This window comes from Calidris pugnax, unplaced genomic scaffold (assembly GCF_001431845.1).
Source record: "Calidris pugnax isolate Ruff unplaced genomic scaffold, ASM143184v1 scaffold111, whole genome shotgun sequence".
NCBI lineage: Eukaryota > Metazoa > Chordata > Aves > Charadriiformes > Scolopacidae > Calidris > Calidris pugnax.
The window spans coordinates 3,879,448-3,900,020 of NW_015090872.1; the positions used below are offsets into that span (position 1 = coordinate 3,879,448).

At 39.8% G+C, this 20,573-nt stretch overlaps 2 protein-coding genes across 2 annotated transcripts in view; one reads left to right on the top strand and one right to left on the bottom strand.

Annotated features, from left to right (window-relative positions):
- The first annotated feature begins 100 nt into the window (after positions 1-100).
- PFN2 (profilin 2) lies at positions 101-4,381 on the top strand. The gene is made up of 3 exons (XM_014945776.1): positions 101-160; positions 328-520; positions 2,273-4,381. The coding sequence occupies exons 1-3, from the start codon at positions 101-103 to the stop codon at positions 2,368-2,370; spliced, it is 351 nt and encodes a 116-aa protein (XP_014801262.1). The 3' UTR covers positions 2,371-4,381.
- A 2,956-nt stretch (positions 4,382-7,337) lies between these two features.
- RNF13 (ring finger protein 13) overlaps positions 7,338-20,573 on the bottom strand; it is a 42,838-nt gene continuing 29,602 nt past the window's right edge. The window contains exons 9-10 of the mRNA XM_014946015.1: positions 13,020-13,100; positions 7,338-9,701 (exon numbers count right to left, since the gene is read on the bottom strand). Of these exons, the coding sequence (XP_014801501.1) occupies positions 9,337-9,701; positions 13,020-13,100 (446 nt within the window). The 3' untranslated portion in view covers positions 7,338-9,336. The remainder of the gene's footprint in view (positions 9,702-13,019; positions 13,101-20,573) is intronic.

Here is a 20,573-nt window from a genome sequence, read left to right on the forward strand (position 1 = left end):
CCCCCCCCACTGCCCTCCCGCCGGGCCGGTCCCGCACGGCCGCCTCCGAGCCGGCGCTTTCGCCGCCCAGACAGGCCTCGGCCATGCGGGGCCTTCCCTCATGGAGGGGCTGGGAGCCCAGGAGTGCGGCGGCCCCGCCGCCGGCAGCGGCGATAAACCGGTGCAATATAAACCGTGGCTAACAAAGCCCTGTGGTGTGAGCACTTCCTGGTGGGGGCAAGGGGAAACTTCCCGACCGAGCCTCTCCAGGCGAGACAGGGCGCTTTCTGAAGAGAAATGAAGCAATAAAACGCTGCCGTGCTAACTCTGGGCTTTTTTCTTTAACAGCCAGTAGAAATAGATATGATTGTAGGAAAAGACCGAGAGGGTTTCTTCACCAATGGTCTGACCCTTGGTGCAAAGAAGTGCTCTGTGATCAGAGATAGCCTGTATGTCGATGGTGACTGCACAATGGACATCAGGACAAAGAGTCAAGGTGGTGAGCCGACATACAATGTTGCTGTAGGCAGAGCTGGCCGAGGTAAGCACGATCTTCTTCACTTCCAGATCCCTGAATTAAGAATGTGACCATAAGCATAGACTCCAGCTATTAAGGAAACCAGACTCCCGTATTTAATGGCTAATTTCAGGAAGTGGTTTGAGGGGGGTGGGTGGCCATGGCCCGGGTGACTAACTAGATTTCTGCCTAGGACTCACACTTGTCCCTGTTCCCCACCTGTGATTGCAGCTGGGCACTAGGCTGTGAAACGGTTAAACACATCTCTGACAAGCAGGAAAGATCAGGCTATGGTTTGACGTAAGCTGGCCAAGTGTACGATAACTTGGTATCTAAAGCTTACGGCAGGACACCGCAGGGATCTATTAATGATTGGTAGCGAAATTAGCTTCTCCTTTGTAAGCTTCTAAATGGAAAGTTTATTCTGCAGAGTTGTGCGTTCCTTGTATGAGCTGCTCCTACTTGCCTTTTAACAAGTTCTACGCTAACTCTTCTTGCACTTCCTATTGAGCTCTCTGAAGTCTGTCTTCAGGTGAAAAAGCCCGTCCAGTTTGGTATCCCTGAGGAAGTCGCTTTATGCTAGTACACCAGCTCCTTGTGCTCCTCATTTAATTTCTAGTAAAACCTTTTATGGGGAAGACACTAGGTTTGGATTTAAAATCATGCCATAAAACACTGGCTATGAGTAGTATGCCTCATGTTCAAAATACTGTGAACGTTTTTTTTGGCCAGCTGTGAAACAAATTAGTGAGCAGTGGACTTCTGCTTATAAGTATAAAGCCAAAACCAGAGCAAAATTTGTCCATATGATAAAGCTGAGTGGCAGTGACACAGGAAGAGTATTTGCAGTGCCGAAGTGAAACGGGCAGAGTTCTGACTCTGCTGCTAATTGTGAAATGCCAGCGAGAACTGTCTGTCTTGGGCTTTTTGTGAGGAAATTGCTATGGAGATGTACAGTCACCTGTAGGTAGGCTGACTGCAGTATTTCCAGTGGCAGTGTTCCTGGCTTGGGAAACAATCACTGTGCCTGTGGAACCGCGGCGCTTATTGTGTCTGTGGACCTGCTGGTGACCTCTGCTGGCAGCTCACCAGTGGTGTTCAGGGCTTGAGGAGCATTAGGATGGTCTCATTCGTGAGACAGTTGGGACACTCCACCACAACTGTGGGAATAGAGAGAGGGTCAGCATTAAAATCTTCCCTGCGTTTTGTCTTATGCAAAAAGCATGTTTTACAGTTGTATTGTTGCACGAGAAGCCTTAGCCCAAGTCTGACCACATGGGTTGTTTTGTTCATATCAAGGCGGTTCCTCTGGTTCTTAACACCAGTAGCAACCACGAGAGATAAGAATACGAGAATATTCCCTCTTCTGCTCTTCAGAGTCCCAGTTCTTCTACATATACTGCTACTTTTGATCCTGACAACACTTCTTTTTTCCCACCTTGTTTTTTTTAAGATGCAGCCAGGCTTTCCTGGCTGGGTGGTGGCGGATGGTGCTGATGGTGGACAGGCACGCTGGTGCATTTTTGAGATCACTGCTAACAAAAATGCCACCAGCTAACTCTTATGATTTACGTAGTTGTGTAAAACCCCGGAAGGTAACTCAGTGCCTTCTCCCAGCCCTGTCCGTATCCGTATTTTTACAAAACTCCCGTTAAACTAGCTTAATACCCAAATACTAAATCTTGAATTTGAGTGTGTTTATTGCACTGCCTAAAACTTGCATTATTTCCTTGTCTAACACACTCTTTTTAAAACTTTTTTTCTTTTCTCTTTCAGTCTTGGTCTTTGTAATGGGCAAAGAAGGGGTCCATGGAGGCGGATTGAATAAGAAGGCATACTCAATGGCAAAATACTTGAGAGACTCTGGGTTCTAGTTGCTAGGCAGACTGTTAAGTATTAGGGGAAGATTGCTATTAAACTTTCCTGGCGGTGAGCTTTAAACCTTACATTCTGGAAACTTTATTAGCAATGCAGGGTGATGGGGTATGAACCTGTGTCTCCTTTGTATCCCTTTGTTGGTGGGGAAAGGTGTTATTTTTTTTTTTTTCTTTAATTCTGTTCATTTCTGTTTTGTTTCCTTGTGTACTCCAGCATTGGTTATAGTCATGGGAAAGGAAGGTGTCCATGGAGGGACACTCAACAAGAAAGCATATGAACTGGCTTTATACCTGAGGAGGTCTGACGTCTGAGCAGCCTCTCCCCATCCACCTAGCAACTGTCTTCACCACCACCCAGTTTGTGTTCAGTGCTACCAGACTGTAGATGGTAGTTTGTGTTTTTTATTTACCCATTCCCTAATGTCATAATTCCAGTTACCCTTTGTTCATTTATATGTTAACCACTGTATGTAACCAAGTCCCATATCTGGCACCATTACTGCACCACAAAGATGATATGCATGATACCTTGAAAAAACTCTTGGGAGGGGAATTATGCCAAGTGTAGGCTTTGCTTTGTCTTAGCGATTAGTGTGATATTGACAACTAAAACAACTTAAATACTAAACAAGGTGCCGATTGTACAATCTAATTTGATCAATGCCTCTTCAGCACTTTGAGCAATTACACAGCTCACTAGTCTTCCTTTCATAGAGCATGGTTGGGAGGAAAAAAGTGCATGCATATCTTTACTTCTGTTCCCTCTTTTTTTTTTTTTTTTTTTTTAAAAATCCACGTTTGTTTGCTTACACCCATTTTTATAGTGCCTGGTTTGTTTAACCAATTTGCCACTCAAAAGCTATTAATGTTAACATTAGTTTTGTCGTTGCACTTCACTGTAGGCCGAAGTCTTTTATTTTTTCCTTCACAATGTCTGAAGCTTGTACTGCTCAACAAGTGCAATCACAAAACTATGAAAGGGTACAGATGCACTTCCTCCCATGACCTTAAAACCACCATCCCGAACGAATCCCCAGAGACATTCCATCATTGCAATAGCTCAGGCACTTTTTTTTTTTTTTTTTTTTTTTTAATGCCAGCTCCTGTTCTGTAGTTGAATTGTAAAAAGGCTGCCATTATGGACATTAGATATCCCAACATAACCATCTGGAGTGTGTCTGGTTTCAGTTTTTCATAGGACCAATTTTAATTTGCAGCTTGGGGGTCGTGGGGTTTTCTTTTTGTTTTGTTTTTGTTTTTTAATATGAAACTGCAATGTCATTGTGGAAAACTGCCACCTTCAGCTACACTGGGAGCTCTGACTGACTCCAGTCTTTCTGCCAGATCACTTACTGGTAAGGAGTATTGCTGCTCTGAAGCCACTGTTTGGATGAAGGTCGGTAGTTTGAAAGCTAAACTGTCAAAATTACGCCATTTCAAATTTAAAAAAAAAAAAAAATCTTCATTTGGCCTGTCACACCCTTGCTGCAGAAATCATGGAGTGAACTGCCTTGTGCACGAGTCATCTGAAATGTCTGTAACCAAACTCTCAGTTCAGGCACGGTACTAACCTGTATGTCCATTTAGAGAGAACTGCAGAACTCTGTATACAAAAGAATAAATGGGAGATGGTATTGGTTGGAATAACTGACTTGGCTGTCTTGTGATGAATTTTTTAATATGTATTCTGTGCCATACTATTGTTTAAAAAAAAAAAAAATGAACTGTTGCTATTGTGAGATGGATTTTAACTGACTACGAGGGTTTCTTTCGAATGGCACTACTTTAGGGACATTCTAGTATTTGCTTCTATTGTTGGGCCTTGTGGATAATGTACAGATTTAAACAAATTCTTGTTGCTGATTTGTCCATTTCTTTCCCTGCACTTTGTTACATCTGGGATACAGTCTAACTCATCTGATTTAATATGCATTTCAAAAAATGCCATAACTATTAAAAACACCTTGTTTACAGACAGATGAAATAAATTTATTCCAACCAAACAAAATCAGACTGTTGGTAATTCTTTTCCCCTGCCCCAGGACTCCTCCGAGGCCTGTCTCCATTGCACGCCGGGCTGCGCCAGCACAGGGAGAAGCAGAGGTGTCACTTCTGTAAGGTGGCTCTAGTGGGAGGAGAACATTTAGCCAAAGGCCAGGCCATCTTTAGGGTAGATCTTAATTAGGAAGATGATTTCTTGTCACTAAACTCTGCCTTTATCTGACTCCACGGAGAGGGGATTCCCCTGCCATGCAATCCCCAAAATAGAAGCCAGAGGAGACCTTTGCCACATGATCTGTTCTGTGGGGTGAGAATGTGCTCTCCTTGAAGAGGGATGGGGGAGATCTAAGGTCTCTGTTACCTCCACAGAACTCCACCTGGCTTTCACCTTCTGCCACCCAAGGCCTCTGAAAACACGGTCCCTGCAACCAAGTGCCTGTTGAAGGGTGGCACTGGGGAGATGTGATAGTGCCCACTGGGGAAAAGGAGGAAAGCCCAAACCGCACGAGTTAATCTTTAGCTCAGGTTGTGCTTTTCTGGGTCCTGACACTGCCAGTTCTGCCACTGCTTGGCCATCGCCGTTAAAGTGCCCTTGTTCTCCCTGGGCTTCCCCTGCATCCTCATCCCCAGGGTACGTGTTGCACCTGCTCCTCTCCTGGTGCCACCAGCTGCTGGGTGAACTAAAAACTCTACAAAGGGTTTACCTTGTCTGACCCACTTGGGTTCTCAGTGTCCAAACCATATCTCCCAGCCCTTTCCTGAAGATAGAACAGAACAAGCCCCTGGCCCCAAGCAAGGTTAGCACAGAGGGTGCAAACCAGTCACTTCCCCCATAAAATTGTGTGAATCTGTTTTACTCTGTGTCTGAATGTCAGAAATGTGCATTCATTTTCATTTCCTTGATAAAAAAAAAAAAGCTATTGGAAGAGACACAGCAAACCACTTTGTCTCAGACCATAGAGTTCCCTGCGAGTAACTGGTTTTATCTGGTGAACACCAGTCCTACACAGCACCGTGCTCCTACTGTCCCCCTGCCCTGTGCAGGTGTCCCGCCTGCTGCCCGACCTTCCAACATGCAATTTTACCCTTCTGCATGCAGTAAGAGGACCATTTCATTAAAAATAAAAGCCCTCTGATTGTTCATATACTGTAAAAGGACAGCATCTTTCCTTGTGTGGGCAGCTCCCACCCGTGAGGCAGCGAAGCACGGGTACAACATCCTTTTTATTTTCTTTTGTAGCCATTTGTCCGTATTGAAGGCTTGGCGAGAAGAACAAAACTGACCTTACTGTTTTAAAAAGATGATGAGAAGGAGCAGGAAAGCTGCACAAACCAAGGGCAATACAGAGAAGAAGCAGAAGGGCTTCAAAGGATGTGGTTGTTTTTTTTTTTTAAGGGGAGTTCTCAAGTTTTTCAGTCTCTTTTCAAACTCAGGAAGACAACTCACTATTAACTGAATTCCTTCACTTTCTGAAGGTTTCCCTCCCTCTGTCCCTGGTTACCTGTGCACACACGGGAAGATGATTCATGTGAAAAATAGCACATAAACTCTGCCAGTTTTTCATGCTGACTTAAAGGCCATCAGCCAGTCCCTTACTTTCTCTGAAATCCAGGTATGAAGTTATTCGGAGCGTGCTTATTCTCCGCCCAGACACGGTTTAATTACACCAGCCTCTATTACTGAGCCTTTCAGAGGGTCTTGCTTCTGTAACAAGCACATTATTTAGAATTCTGTTAGATGTTTCCTTTACTGAATCCTAAATATTCCAAATTGCTGAGGGCATTTTTTAGACTTTGTCCAATTGTCCCAAAATACAATATTAATTGTATTTTCTATGTAGGTACCTATTATTACTCTTTGTTCAAACACTGGCCTTGGAACTCTCCCAACATCATGCACTGCCAGGAGGGGTGAAGAAAGCTGTTTGTTTTGCTATTTAAACCTTCCCCATGCCTGGATTGCTGACCTGTCAAGAAAAAAAAAAACAGTTGACAACCCATCAATTTCTTCCAGTTGCTTTTTAATGGATTCTTCCCCCACTACTTCCCCCCCAACACCAAATGAAAGCTCACCTTCCCCTTGCAGGGCAGGTTTTAATTCCCATCCTCTATTTGGCTCCTTTTCCAAGCAGTTTGTTCTCACTACATAATGAAAGGTTTGGTGTGAGCTTGTCTTGGAGGGAGCTATTTATACTGGTCACGCAAGTAATATTTTGTGGTCACAGCCGGCGCTACCTGCGCTGTTCTACACGGAGATGACATGTTCAGAGGTCCCATGAAATACTTCTACCTTCAGACACTCATTGCAACTACTTACTAGAAGGATTTTTTTTTCCAACAAGGCAATTAAGGGTGAACCTCTTTAAAGCACCAACACCCTATTCTTGAAGAGAGTGAGACAGAACTTAGATCAACAGACTGAAGTATAAAGTGTAAGCAAAAAAAAAAAACCACCCTGGATGGGGCAGCTGTTCATGGCAAATGGCAAGGAAATGGTGCTGCTTCATGTGGACAATGCAGTAGGTCATAGCCCACAGGAAAAAAATCCCTATTTATCTTTCCCTGTGGATTTGGACAGGCCATACCTTTTGAGACAGAAGATCTATCCAGCAAGTTTTAATGTCATAGATAAGTTCTACTTCGAAATACTGAGAGATGCTTAACCTTCCCAAGTGTTTCTAATGATGAAGTGCTATTCCTTCTTTAATTTTCATTCTCTCTGGCAATGGCAAGAGAGAAGTGAACTGTATCAGTGGCACACGTGAGGTAGTATGGCAGGGAGAGCATCACTACAATGTTTACTACCAAGGCCTGCTGAAATAAAATGTACATGAATACCGTTAGGAAATCTAGAAAATGGAACAGATCTTTTAACAGACATAGTATTATTCAGGATGGACAGACTCTCCTTTGCTGCAGGCATTTTGTCTGTATAGCGTGGAGAACAGCAGGTGAGAAACCAGTAAAAAGAGTGTAATTTTACTTTTTGTCATTGCAGCAAATACTACAACCAGAGTTACATACAACATACGTTACAAAATTTACTTCAGTTCATGTTTCTGGATCTCTTCATGGTTTGGGGTGCCTGAAATACAATTACGAATAAACACATGCACTCGGAACATACCAACAGCAGGAACTTCTTTCAAAAGACAGTTTAGTAAGTTTTCAGAAATCAGTTTTCACATTTGAACTTAACTAGACATATGCAAACTGAAGTGCAATTTTACATGGAGAAAATATAATAATACTTTGTTTGTCATTAACACCACGGGTTGCTGGTGGCAGTGGTTTGAAGATGAATCATTCTTTCATTATTACCCTTTTAGCATGCCTCATCCTGAAAAATAAACTTTCCCTGCTCCTGGCCAGTCCCAGGGAAGTGACTGGCACTGCCGGGCGAGGCGAGGAGGGTGTAGCCTGCTGTGGATGAGGTCAGGAATGACAAATGGAAATGCCTCACCTGTAATCACCCGGGCCCAGGATCGCCCTTTCCTGCTTCCCAGCACAGGCTCAGGCAGCAGCTCTTAACGGCGCTGACACCCCGGGCTCCCTTCCTTCTCCCCTGTACAAGTGAGAGGTACAGACCTAGACCGATTCCAGCTTCCCCTCAAACTGGAAGTGAACAAAATTTAAGGTTTTCCATGTCACTTAGTCCTCTTGCATATAGTATTGATCAGTGCAGCACTTTGTACTGTGATACACAGCACAGGTTAATGTTTACTAAGAGATCTGAACAGTTTCACTTTCTGGATCCTTAAAAATACTTTAACCTTGGTAATAAATGCAGAATAGCACATGGACGTAATGAATGCGAAAGTTCAATAAATTCCTTTTGATATTTAAAGTGGAAAACATGTTTATTAACATTCTTTCAAGCTTTCCTTATTCAAGGCCATATAAAAAAAATCTCTGCATTTTGATTATATGTATGTTTTTACTTTCTACATAGTTACAGAGGTATTATATAGCATTTACTTTTTTCATGATACACTGGTAAGTACTGAGTTCTTGTTAAACAGTTGTAAGCACTTGTTTTCAAATCAGGTATTTGAAAAGAACAATTTTTCTATATACATAGTTTAGCAGACTAATGCAGCATAAAATGCTCTTTAGTAAGAGGTATATGAGTTGAGGATCAATAGAATACTTACCTAAAATTATTTTTCTATGTGGAACAAAACCTCTGTTTTAGTCATCCTCCCTCCTCCCCCCCAACTCCCACATCATCACTGGAAACCAGACTACATCGGAGTAGCAAGTAGGGATAATTAACATGTTTATGGTGGATCTTACCTTGTGAATTGCTCAAAACTAAACATATATTCTAAGTTTCCTTATCCTAGAAACTGCTCAGTGGAACTGCTTGAACTCAGCTACTTGTGAGAAACTCCAAAGGATTATTTGGAATCACTGCTTTGAGATAGAAGTGGCATTTCTGCTTTGTTTTGATACACCAGCATATAGAATATTGATCTGTTCTACATTTTTCTTTCAGTAGTGGTGACAGATTTTAGGAAAACTCTATACAAACATGCAAATACTTTTTTGTTGGGCTTAAGGGGTAACACATACCATACATGTAATAAATATTGCTATCGGTATGACCCAGTTGTTGCTACAAAATGGAAAAAAAAAAAAGACTTCCAGATAAATCCCGTTTCAACAAGATACACTTAAGAGTCTGTGTAATATTTCTATTGATACAAACTATTAACATTATTCATTAGCATTGTGAAGTCCAGTTAAACTGTTCATTTTGAAAAGACAAACATGTGACTGAATACCTGAATCAAAAATAAACCTATCTGTAACAATTTAACCATAGTACTACTACATGAACTGCTGCTCCTATTGAAGAAACCAAATGGATTACGGATTAAAATATATTCCCTACATAAAGATTTGTAAAGTATAGCCTTAAGAACTCTTTTGTTCATACATTATTCATTATTAGTGGTCTCAAACAGTATTCGCCACTCTGTACTCCCTTTCGTCATTGGGCTGCAGTTGAACCACTACACTTTCTTCGTTTATTCCATTTTCTGCATCACTGCTATCGATATTGTCATTGTCATCTTCCTCATATTCTGAGGACTCGGTCATGTTCTGATGGGAATGAGATTCTGACAAAGCCCCGAATGACTGAGTGCTAACTGAGGCTAACGGTCTAAGCAAGGGAGTGTTCTCAGAGACTTCGTTCTCTTCTTGACTACTGTCTGTTTCAGAGTCAGAGTCCCCCTGAGAAGGGACCACTTTCTGCTTACACACAGGACATGTTTTTTTTGTTTTTGTCAGCCACGGGTCCACACACTTGCAGTGATACGCTGTTAGAAAACAAAATACAAGGACATCATTATCTACGTGGAAAGGACAAGGAAATCTGCTTAATTATGTTTTGTAACAAGAAAACAGTTTTAGAATTTAACTCATACAGTTTTAGTTGCAAGTTTGTTGGCATGTAGACTGTAGACCCAATGCATTAGGATCTCAGACATGCAGATATACGCAATAAATACCTATTTCCTCTACTGAATGAATCTGAGAACACGCCTCCAACGGGCCATGTCTGACAAAATAAACTTTAAAAGCTTCTTGAGGAATTATAGCCACCTTGCAGCAGACATGCCCACCATCATTATCCTCATAACACCTCTAACCTCCACCAAGATTGTTTCGAAGCACCTTGTTATTAAATGAAATTACCACATGATTTTGCAGATTTTAAATTAAGTCTACAGTTGGCACTGTAACTATACTGGTCTTGTTTAAAAAAAAAAGTGTTTGAAAGTGTCTCTTACAGTATTAAAAACATAGCTCTGTTTATTAATAGAGACTTCTATCTGGCAAAGAGTATCTGGTATTCACAGGGGTAAGCAGGCGGTGTCTCTGTTCAAGCACATTAGCAGCATGTTCTCCACAAGAACCAAGGGTGGTGGTTTGGGTTTTTTTTATTAATTAGCAACCTTTGATACTGGCGATCAGGTTTAGTTAACTTGGCAGCCCCTAGCTGGGATAGATGCTATAGATACGTTCTTTCTCTTCTGAGAAATCCTTGTTTGTCAGCCTGTTCTGAAATTGCTTTCTATGAATGAGGATCTACAAAGCTGTAGAGGAGTCTCTTGTCTCCTGTGTTCGTTGAAGATTTAAGGCCATAACATCAGTTGCCTCTTTTTTTAAATCTCTCAGTGATGCGATATTTGCTGTTGCAGTCTCTGGTCAGAACAGCAATTTAATGAGAAAAAGCTGGATAAAACTTCACCCAGCCAAAATAACTGTAATAGAGCTAACAGACTGGAAGATGTAGAGAGGGTCTCAAGGCACAAAGGATGAATCCCATCTATCTTAACAGATTTTACACAGCTTTTATCAAAAAAATGTTTAAGTTTAGAGATTCCCTTGGGCCCAGGCCTTTTCCAGATTTCTAGGTATAAGCTCTTAAAATACTTCTTGTTCTTGTATGCAGTTAAGAACAGTCTCTTCTTGTGGATAGATACGTATGTGACTACTAGATATGCCTTTTGCAGTGGGCTGTGAGAAAGACTGTTCAGATAGTGCACAGCTTGTCACAGTAAAAATATTCATATGTGAGAAAGACTGTTCAGATAGTGGAATATTTTTACTGTGACAAGCTGTGCACTAACTTTTGCACTGACAACGCTGACTTCCAAGAGCAGTCAAGGCAGTGGTCCATACAGCTTCAGGCTATGGGACAGACTATATTCCCTCATCCATATCTTTATGTCAATTATAGCTGAATTACGTTTTATGGTCTTGAAGAAAGTGAAAGGCTATTTTTTTTTTATATGTAAAAAGTAACTCTGGAATGTGTTTCCCTCTTAAATACAGACATTTAGGGAACAGTGTCAAGCCCAGATTTTCTTTCATATGCAAAGTGCAAATGCTAGCTTTTTTTGCTTTTAAAGAGAAAAATAAGTTAGCTCTTTTCCCAATTTGTATATACACTACTGCATATTAGCAAAAATATATTTTATAGATCAATCAATAAACATTCACAGTGATTTATAGACCTAGTGTTTCAGAGAGCTGTTTTAATACAAACAGCAAACCTAAAATAAAGTTACTTACCATGAGAACATGGAAGGATTCTGAGCTTGTCTCCGTCTTCATATTCATCCAGACAAATGGCACACACATCATATTCATCTCCTACAGTACATAATTGAGAACTAGATAGTGCACAGCTTGTCACAGTAAAAATATTCCACTAACTTTTGCATTGACAACGCTGACTTCCAAGAGCAGTCAAGGCAGTGGTCCATACAGCTTCAGGCTATGGGACAGACTATATTCCCTCATCCATATCTTTATGTCAATTATAGCTGAATTACGTTTTATGGTCTTGAAGAAAGTGAAAGTCTATTTTTTTTTATATGTAAAAAGTAACTCCGGAATGTGTTTCCCTCTTAAATACAGACATTTAGGGAACAGTGTCAAGCCCAGATTTTCCTTCATATGCGAAGTGGGAATGCTAGCCTTTTTTGCTTTTAAAGAGAAAAATAAGTTTGCTCTTTTCCCGATTTGTATATACACTACTGCATATTAGCAAAAATATATTTTATAGATCAATCAATAAACATTCACAGTGATTTATAGACCTAGTGTTTCAAAATTTTATAAATCAATCAATAAACATATTCACAGTGATTTATAGACCTAGTGTTTCAGAGAGCTGACTTTTGCATTGACAACGCTGACTTCCAAGAGCAGTCAAGGCAGTGGTCCATACAGCTTCAGGCTATGGGACAGACTATATTCCCTCATCCATATCTTTATGTCAATTATAGCTGAATTACGTTTTATGGTCTTGAAGAAAGTGAAAGTCTATTTTTTTTTATATGTAAAAAGTAACTCCGGAATGTGTTTCCCTCTTAAATACAGACATTTAGGGAACAGTGTCAAGCCCAGATTTTCCTTCATATGCGAAGTGGGAATGCTAGCCTTTTTTGCTTTTAAAGAGAAAAATAAGTTAGCTCTTTTCCCAATTTGTATATACACTACTGCATATTAGCAAAAATATATTTTATAGATCAATCAATAAACATTCACAGTGATTTATAGACCTAGTGTTTCAGAGAGCTGTTTTAATACAAACAGCAAACCTAAAATAAAGTTACTTACCATGAGAACATGGAAGGATTCTGAGCTTGTCTCCGTCTTCATATTCATCCAGACAAATGGCACACACATCATATTCATCTCCTACAGTACATAATTGAGAACTCAATTAACTTTAAAAGATTTGCCACAGACCTTTTCAAACACATGTATACAGATTCTCATTGATTACACAGGTTGAAGAAACTAATACTCTTTCCTGTCCATGCCAGGGGCAGGTTTAAACATTTTTATTGACCTAAAGGGAAAGTGAATGAGCTATAGTCCTAATATGGAGGGAAATAAAGCAATCCCTATAATTTCATATGCAAAGTGCAAATGCTAGCTTTTTTTGCTTTTAAAGAGAAAAATAAGTTAGCTCTTTTCCCAATTTGTATATACACTACTGCATATTAGCAAAAATATATTTTATAGATCAATCAATAAACATTCACAGTGATTTATAGACCTAGTGTTTCAGAGAGCTGTTTTAATACAAACAGCAAACCTAAAATAAAGTTACTTACCATGAGAACATGGAAGGATTCTGAGCTTGTCTCCGTCTTCATATTCATCCAGACAAATGGCACACACATCATATTCATCTCCTACAGTACATAATTGAGAACTCAATTAACTTTAAAAGATTTGCCACAGACCTTTTCAAACACATGTATACAGATTCTCATTGATTACACAGGTTGAAGAAACTAATACTCTTTCCTGTCCATGCCAGGGGCAGGTTTAAACATTTTTATTGACCTAAATGGAAAGTGAATGAGCTATAGTCCTAATATGGAGGGAAATAAAGCAATCCCTATAATATTCTATCATTCGTATTAAAAGTAAGAGAAAAGGATTTAAAATATAGGATTCACTTTATTATACAGGTATCAATAAGTTAGTGAGAAAACTTAGGCAGAAAAATAGCAACAAAGACAACTGGATAAAAAGGAGAATAATCAAGAATCTAGACAACCACCCCATGTCAAAACAACCACATGAGTGTGACAGGCTTGGCAAAAAGTGGCTGGCCAGAAAAATAGCAACAAAGACAACTGGGTAAAAAGGAGAATAATCAAGAATCTAGTCAACCACCCCATGTCAAAACAACCACGAGTGTGACAGGCTTGGCAAAAAGTGGCTGGAAATCTGCCTGGTGGAAAAGGACCTGGAGGTGTTGGTCGACAGCCAGCTGAACATGAGCCAGCAGTGTGCCCAGGTGGCCAAGAAGGCCAACAGCATCCTGGCCTGTATCAGGAATACTGTGGCCAGCAGGATTAGGGCAGTGGTTGTCCCCCTGTACTCAGCACTGGCGAGGCCCCACCTCAACTACTGTGTCTGGTTTTGGGCCCCTCACTACAAGAAAGACATTGAGGTGCTGGAGCGGGTCCAGAGAAGGGCAGCAGAGCTGGTGAGGGGTCTGGAGAACAAGTCTTAAGAGGAGCAGCTGAGTGTGCTGGGGTTATTCAGCCTGGAGAAAAGGAGACTGAGGGGAGACCTTCTCACTCTCTACAACTACCTGAAAGGAGAGTGTAGTGAGGGGGGCTTGATCTCTTCTCCCAAGTACCAGGTGATAGGACAAGAGAAAATGGCTTCAAGTTGTGCTGGGGGAGGTTTAGGATGGGTATCAGGAAAAATTTCTACACCAAAAGGGTTGTCAAACATTGGAACAAGCTGCCCAGGGAAGTGGTGGAGTCACCAAAAGACAGGTAGACATGCTGCTGAGGGACGTGGTTTAGTGGTGGACTTGGCAGCATCAGGTTAATGGTTGGACTCAGTGATCCAAAAGGCCCCTTCTAGAAAATTCTATGATTTTAAGTTCATTATGAAGAAAATTATTGGTATTTTCATTTTACAAAGTTGCTTTGGAACACTATTGATACAAAAACAAGGAGCATATCAATTATACATTATACAAGATACGATTAATTAGGCATCATCAAGAAAGTAAGGTAGCACAGAAAATCTGCAATAATGGTACATGAATGGAATTCAGTACCATAACTTGCCAGTGCACCCAGTTAGGGATTACGTCCTTTGGATATTTTAGCTTTCAACAGTTATAGACAACTGAGAAGAAACAGAGTGCACGGGTTGATCACTACAGTGTTCCTAATGTGATACAACTAGGAAAATGAAAAATGCAACATCGGAAGCATCAAGAGTAGTCTTTCCAGAAGCAGTAGGTACTGTTTGGGAGCCTGTAAAGTGGCCACCCATATCCTCAAAATATTAATTCAAACAGAAACAAAGAAATAATACTATGATGACATAACAAGTATTTTTCTTACATATCATGTAAGAAAAATAAAATTTAAAAAATCCTGATAATTTTAATGTTACCATCTGAAGGTTGAAAGGGCATTCGGCTCTCTATAAACACCACAGACAAGCAATACCATGGGCAGAGAAGAGAGAGAAGCTGGGCGTGGGGGAAAAGAGCTATCATCTGACCAGGAATAATTAGGTTGGAAGTGAAAAGAAAACTTGACCATTGGGCCAGTGATATTCTGAACTAGCCTTTCAGGACCATCAGAAGGTAATCACGGCAAAGGGCTAAACCTCCTCCTTTCTCCAAACCTAGCTTTAGGTCAAGACTTTAGATACGTGACACAGGAAGTTCCTAAGAAAATAGCATCTAGAAGGAGATGGAAATGGACATCTTAATCCTAGAAGACAATGGAGGGAACTGAACCTGCATCCTCCAATTCCTGTCTAAGACTGGCAATTACTAGGCTGTATTATTAAAGGTGAGTAGTGCGAAGTACATCTTTTAAAATAAAAAGGTAGCTAGATTTCATTTTGTAAGGAGCTGTGTTTTATTCTGTGTCTTGTGAATACTGACCTGATCGAGCCCTGAGAGGTACTTAAGCAGTGAACGGGTGAGTCCTTTTCACTGTTTGGACCCCCTGCTTTGCCATCAGCTGCGTTAAGTATCTGCTCAGCTCTGTCAAGGCTGGAGAAGTTCTGGCCATGTACAAAGCCACCTTATCTGCCAAAGTTGGTGAACTCTTCTTTCACATACCTCCTGCAACTTACACACATCCAATGCTGCTACTCACTCTTTCCAGACGGTACTTCTATTATGCCATTAGCACTTTAGACAACTGAACCTTACTGTCCTAACATTGTCCTGTACTGCACTGTCTCTCCACAAGCAGCTGTTTGCTGGGGCTGTACATTCTCCTGACCATGAAGCGTTCTTTAGATGCTCAAACCACAGTGTACCAGAGAAAAATTAGTCTGGCCCAGCCCCCCTAATTAAGTCCTCCCTATCACACGGCTAGAAGCACATGTGCAGCAGACTAAACTGCAAGCTTTCCTGTCACTTGACTAACATGTGTTTGGTTGAGGGACTGGACAGTTACAGGGTCAAGTGATCCAATGCATATTTGTACATCCTATCATAAGGGCAGTCATCTGCTCAACATGTGGTGCTAGGGTGCTTGCATCCTGGTTATGCATTTTGTGATAAGGAAATGGACCAATGATAGTGCCTTAGGAAAAAAGATTTTAGAGCCCACCTTGCCCAAAGGATGGACACCCCAGGTACAGCCTGCAATATTCTGGGAGTGACCCCCAAAGAACTGTGTCACACTCTCTGCATATTTTGGCTGAGTATTCATAGTAGCAGTCCTAGCCCCCTAAGTCTGCCTGTTCCCAACCTGTGCTGTTGTCACAGCTGCTTCTTAATTCCCCAGCGCACAGGAGTTTACGTTTTCATCATCTTCAGGGCTAGCTACAATCCTTGGGGTTTGTTTTGTTGGTTTTCTTTTGAAAGGTGCTGTCCATCTTTAAAAAAATAGATACAACACCTGGTGGTGTTGATCTAGAATTTCTCTTCTACAGGATGGAAAAATATGGATTAGATTGTTACACAGGACCATGACGGTCATTTGTTGTTGTTCTGCTAAAATGATTTTTCTTTAAACACTTCAGTATTTTCTAAGTCCTAAACACAAAATTGAAACCTAGCGTCTACTAGAGATGAAAACAGAAGGGACATACAGCACGTGATTATCCATTATGGTACTAGATACCTATTTGGAAGGTGATAAGGGAAGGCTATTTGCATACAATTCTTTTCTTACCTCATACAAAAGGCTTGCTCTTGTATTCCCTGTGCAACCTAAACTCCCCAAGTAAGCAAAGGAATGCAAAATAAGCCCCGCCCCCCATTTTACCAAAATATTGGTTGCAATTCATGTCTCGTATTTTATGATGGCCATGACAATTTCTGAATCTATCTTTTGCCTGTGCCTAACACTTTCACTTCAAAAAAAAAAACCAACAAAAAATTCTAACCTTCCTCCCTTCCAAAGGTATAAAACCATCAAAATACTTTAAATAGAACACAATTATATAGCAGATATAAAACCAAGGCATGTAAGATATCCTTAGAACATGAGTTTCTTCACATCATTAACAGGATTTCTCCTTTTGTGGGTGTAAGATAGATGCTAAAAACTATTAACACCTATGTAATAGTAGACTATAATGCAGCGATGTCTTGTGTTATCTACTACCTGACTTCTGCACTATTATACATCACACTAAATAAACCAGCCAGCAGCATGGGTACAATTAACAAAGACACAGCAAACTGGTTAAATTATAGGTTTGCTAAAGCTAGTGGTTTGACAGGGAAAAAAAAAAAAAAGAAGAGGCAAGACTGCAAAGATAATGAAGGAGCATATCTGCAACACGCTTCGATATCAAAGGTAAATTACAGCAATTAGTACATATGTATGAATTATATTGCTTTCATTACAATTTTTTTTAAACCAGAAAAGCAATAAAAGGAATATAAAAAATAAAAAAATAATAATATTGATAGTGCATTGCAACATTTAGTATTTACTTTCCAGAAGAGTATTAAAATTCTAAGCATCACATCCTTTCTAGGCCAGGCAAATACAGATAGAGGTTTCTCAATACGGCTGATGCTAAAGTTCTCAAACATGGAGGCCACAGATGTATCCTACAGCATATTGGCTAACTGCCACAAAGCTATTTCTCTGACTCTTGTCAAGGCCGTGTCCCAGCCTACCTTACCCAACTTCACAGCCCCAGCTCTTACTGCACTCTAAGGAGCAACAGGCCCTCAGTCCAACTGCTGCATCTGCACCCACCTGCTACATTTCCCCATCAGGTTATCACACAAATTAATTAATGCTACTACCCAGATTCTTGCTCTCACCCTGGCTTGAGGAAAGGAGCAAGCCCATGCAGCAGGGAGGACCAGAAATGCCAGTCCTACTCAGTGCTGAGACCTGGGTGACTTCTCTGTGAATCCTGGAACATACATGACTTGTCTCAAGTTAGTTTCAGCTCCATGAGTACATGCTGCTCAGTGAATAAAGGATTGATTTTTTTTAAAAGAGACTGTGCAGACATCTCTCTCTCAAATACCTGCTACTGCATTTCAGAAGCTGGCTCAGAACCACCAAAAATTGGGGGGGGGGAAAGGAAGTATGGAAACTACTGCAAAATAAAGCATCTAGTTAAAATATAATTATGCTTACTAAAGCCTTTCCATACACAATTTAAACTGCTTGGCACAAATAATAATAATTTAAAAAACATTTTCAGAAACACAGTTATCCATGCACATATATCCCACCCAACTCTGTACTTACGAACAATGAAAAATGCAAAAATAAAACTGTGAAGACTTTGGTAGACCTTATGGCTGTTTTTTTCTATTAGACAGTAACTGTACTCTGCAGTCAGGCAGATGGGTCAGTAATGAAGAGTAATTAGATCAGTGATAATCCCATTTTCAGGGGAAAAAAAAGTCAATTTAGGAATACATAGTAAACTGCAGAACCGCTCTTACTCTGGAGCAGATTTTCAGAAATACATCTATTTCCCCCTATGCTCAATCCTATGTATCACTGCATATAAAGAGAGGTACACAAAAATTCAATACATATGATACTTAAAAATACGCATTTGCTTAAAATGACATATACTCTTACAGTTTATTATTTGTCACATACGTTGGGGCTTTCTTCCATGTGTACATAAAGCATTTCTACCTAAAGTTAAGCTCTTCTTTCATATTTAAAGACCTAACCAAATAGTTCCATTTCCATTTTTCGTGGAAGTAGCAGCTCCCAAATCCTGGATAATTTATCAGGTATCTAACCACTTAGGATCGTAACTTTCAACACTCAATGTAGAAATAACTGCTTTATTCATGTTTAATTTCTTAAAATTATACTCACACATCTCCCTCTTTTGCAACATTCTATCTTCACTAAATCTACAATATTTTATACTGTAAATTATATCTATATCATTATATTAAAATTATATATAAATTATATTTATTTTATTACAGTATTTTATTTTCTACAAGAGCGAGATGTTACATTGTAATTTCACTCCAGTTAAGATCTGAAAATCTTTTCAGTCTCGGCCAAGATCCCATTTAAGGGTGAAGTTAAGCTAGCTTGGAAATAATATTATACCTTTCTGTAAATAAATTCTACAATGCATATCAAATCAGAAAACTCCTAATCTTTTTTCTCCTAAGCTATTATTCTTCAGAATATTCAGAGTTGCTAATGATCAAATTAAAGGCACATTAAGTGGATTTGACTTTTTTGCTGTCTTCACTTTTGCTATAAAGGCATCACACAAAAGGTATCAACTCCCATTGACTTCTGTATGATCAAGAACCACAACAAAAAACTGTTCCAGAACTTTCAGCATAGAAAACAGATTTTGATATAGGATACCTTGCATTCTGTGGAATTACTCAAAGGCAAGGCTTTTTGATTAGGACTTCGCAAAGACAGTCAACACCGCATCTTCTGTTATTGCATTCTCTACTCATTACAGAAATGCCAAGTGCCTGATCTAAAGCCTATGGAAATTAGTAACAAATTCCCATGTCTGACAGTTGTATTTTACTCAAATTCTATTTAGGGATGGTTCATGTATCTCCTGTGTTAACAACTCCTGTGTGTCAGAGTGCAATCACCCCTACAGTACAATCATCTTCATTACACTAACATTTGCCTATCAACCTATTAAATTCTAGAAATCCACTTAAGGCAGCTTTTCCCTTAAAAATCCTTCTACAGTACAGTGAAACCATTTATTTGGCAGCAATTCACAATATAAAAGGCAGTGCAAGAAAGAACCACCAGTGCCTACGGTGTCCTGGCTTCAGCATTTAACATTTCAATATGAACAGATTTTCAAGAATACACTGGAGACAAAAGAAAATCCAGCATTCTTAAAAATGGGATTTTGTCCATAGGAGTTGTTTTCCCCATCCTTCCAAAGGAAAAGGTAAGATTGTTTGGATACATCAAGACGACTGAAGTGAATGATTTTTGCAATGATACCTTGAGAAATCCTATCTTTCACACAGAAACATGAAGAAATATATCTTTATTGTAACTGCCAACTATGAACACTGGCTCAAATTTTGCCCTTTTAGTAAAAACACTTAAGGAAAGTAAGCGCAAGGGATTAATCTCTTAGCAGTAGAACCAAAGTGATCATTCGCCTAAAGAAACTGAAATCCTAGTTGAAAAAAAATAAGCTTTTTGTTCTGTTTTTCAGTCAGTGAATGCAGTGGGTACCTGGATATTTACAACCAGGTTTACTTTAGAATGACTGAACTCAGAGTAATTCATATTGTGTAGGATTCAGCAAAAGGAAAAAGGAAGGAGAATGAGGAAAACAGCAATAAGATATTTTCATACACTGGCTACTTAGTCATGTAATACTGAGATAATTATGTACAGATGCACACAATTAACTGAAAAACATTAAGTTATCTTGAAGCAACTTCTTTTTTTGCAAATTTCTCTTTCAAGTACAACATAATTTACTTTGTATTTTTATTCTAATTAGATTTCATAGGCAATCAGTAAGAGGAAACAAAATTAATATTAGCTTTATTGGCTTAAGATAATTTTTTAGAGTATAATAAGATAACTTTAAATCCATACCAATAGGTCATTACAGTAGGTTTCAGTCAACCCTGCAGAGGAAAACTTTTTTTTTTCCCAATGAGACTGACTAACATTGCATAAAAACCGTATCCACTCAAACTG

Coding starts and splice junctions, on each gene's coding strand:
- PFN2 (XM_014945776.1), top strand. CDS start 101: ATGGAGGGGCTGGGAGCCCAGGAGTGCGGCGGCCCCGCCGCCGGCAGC. Junction 161..327: donor CCGGCAGCGGCGATAAACCG/GTGCAATATAAA, acceptor TTTCTTTAACAG/CCAGTAGAAATAGATATGAT. Junction 521..2,272: donor TGTAGGCAGAGCTGGCCGAG/GTAAGCACGATC, acceptor TTTCTCTTTCAG/TCTTGGTCTTTGTAATGGGC.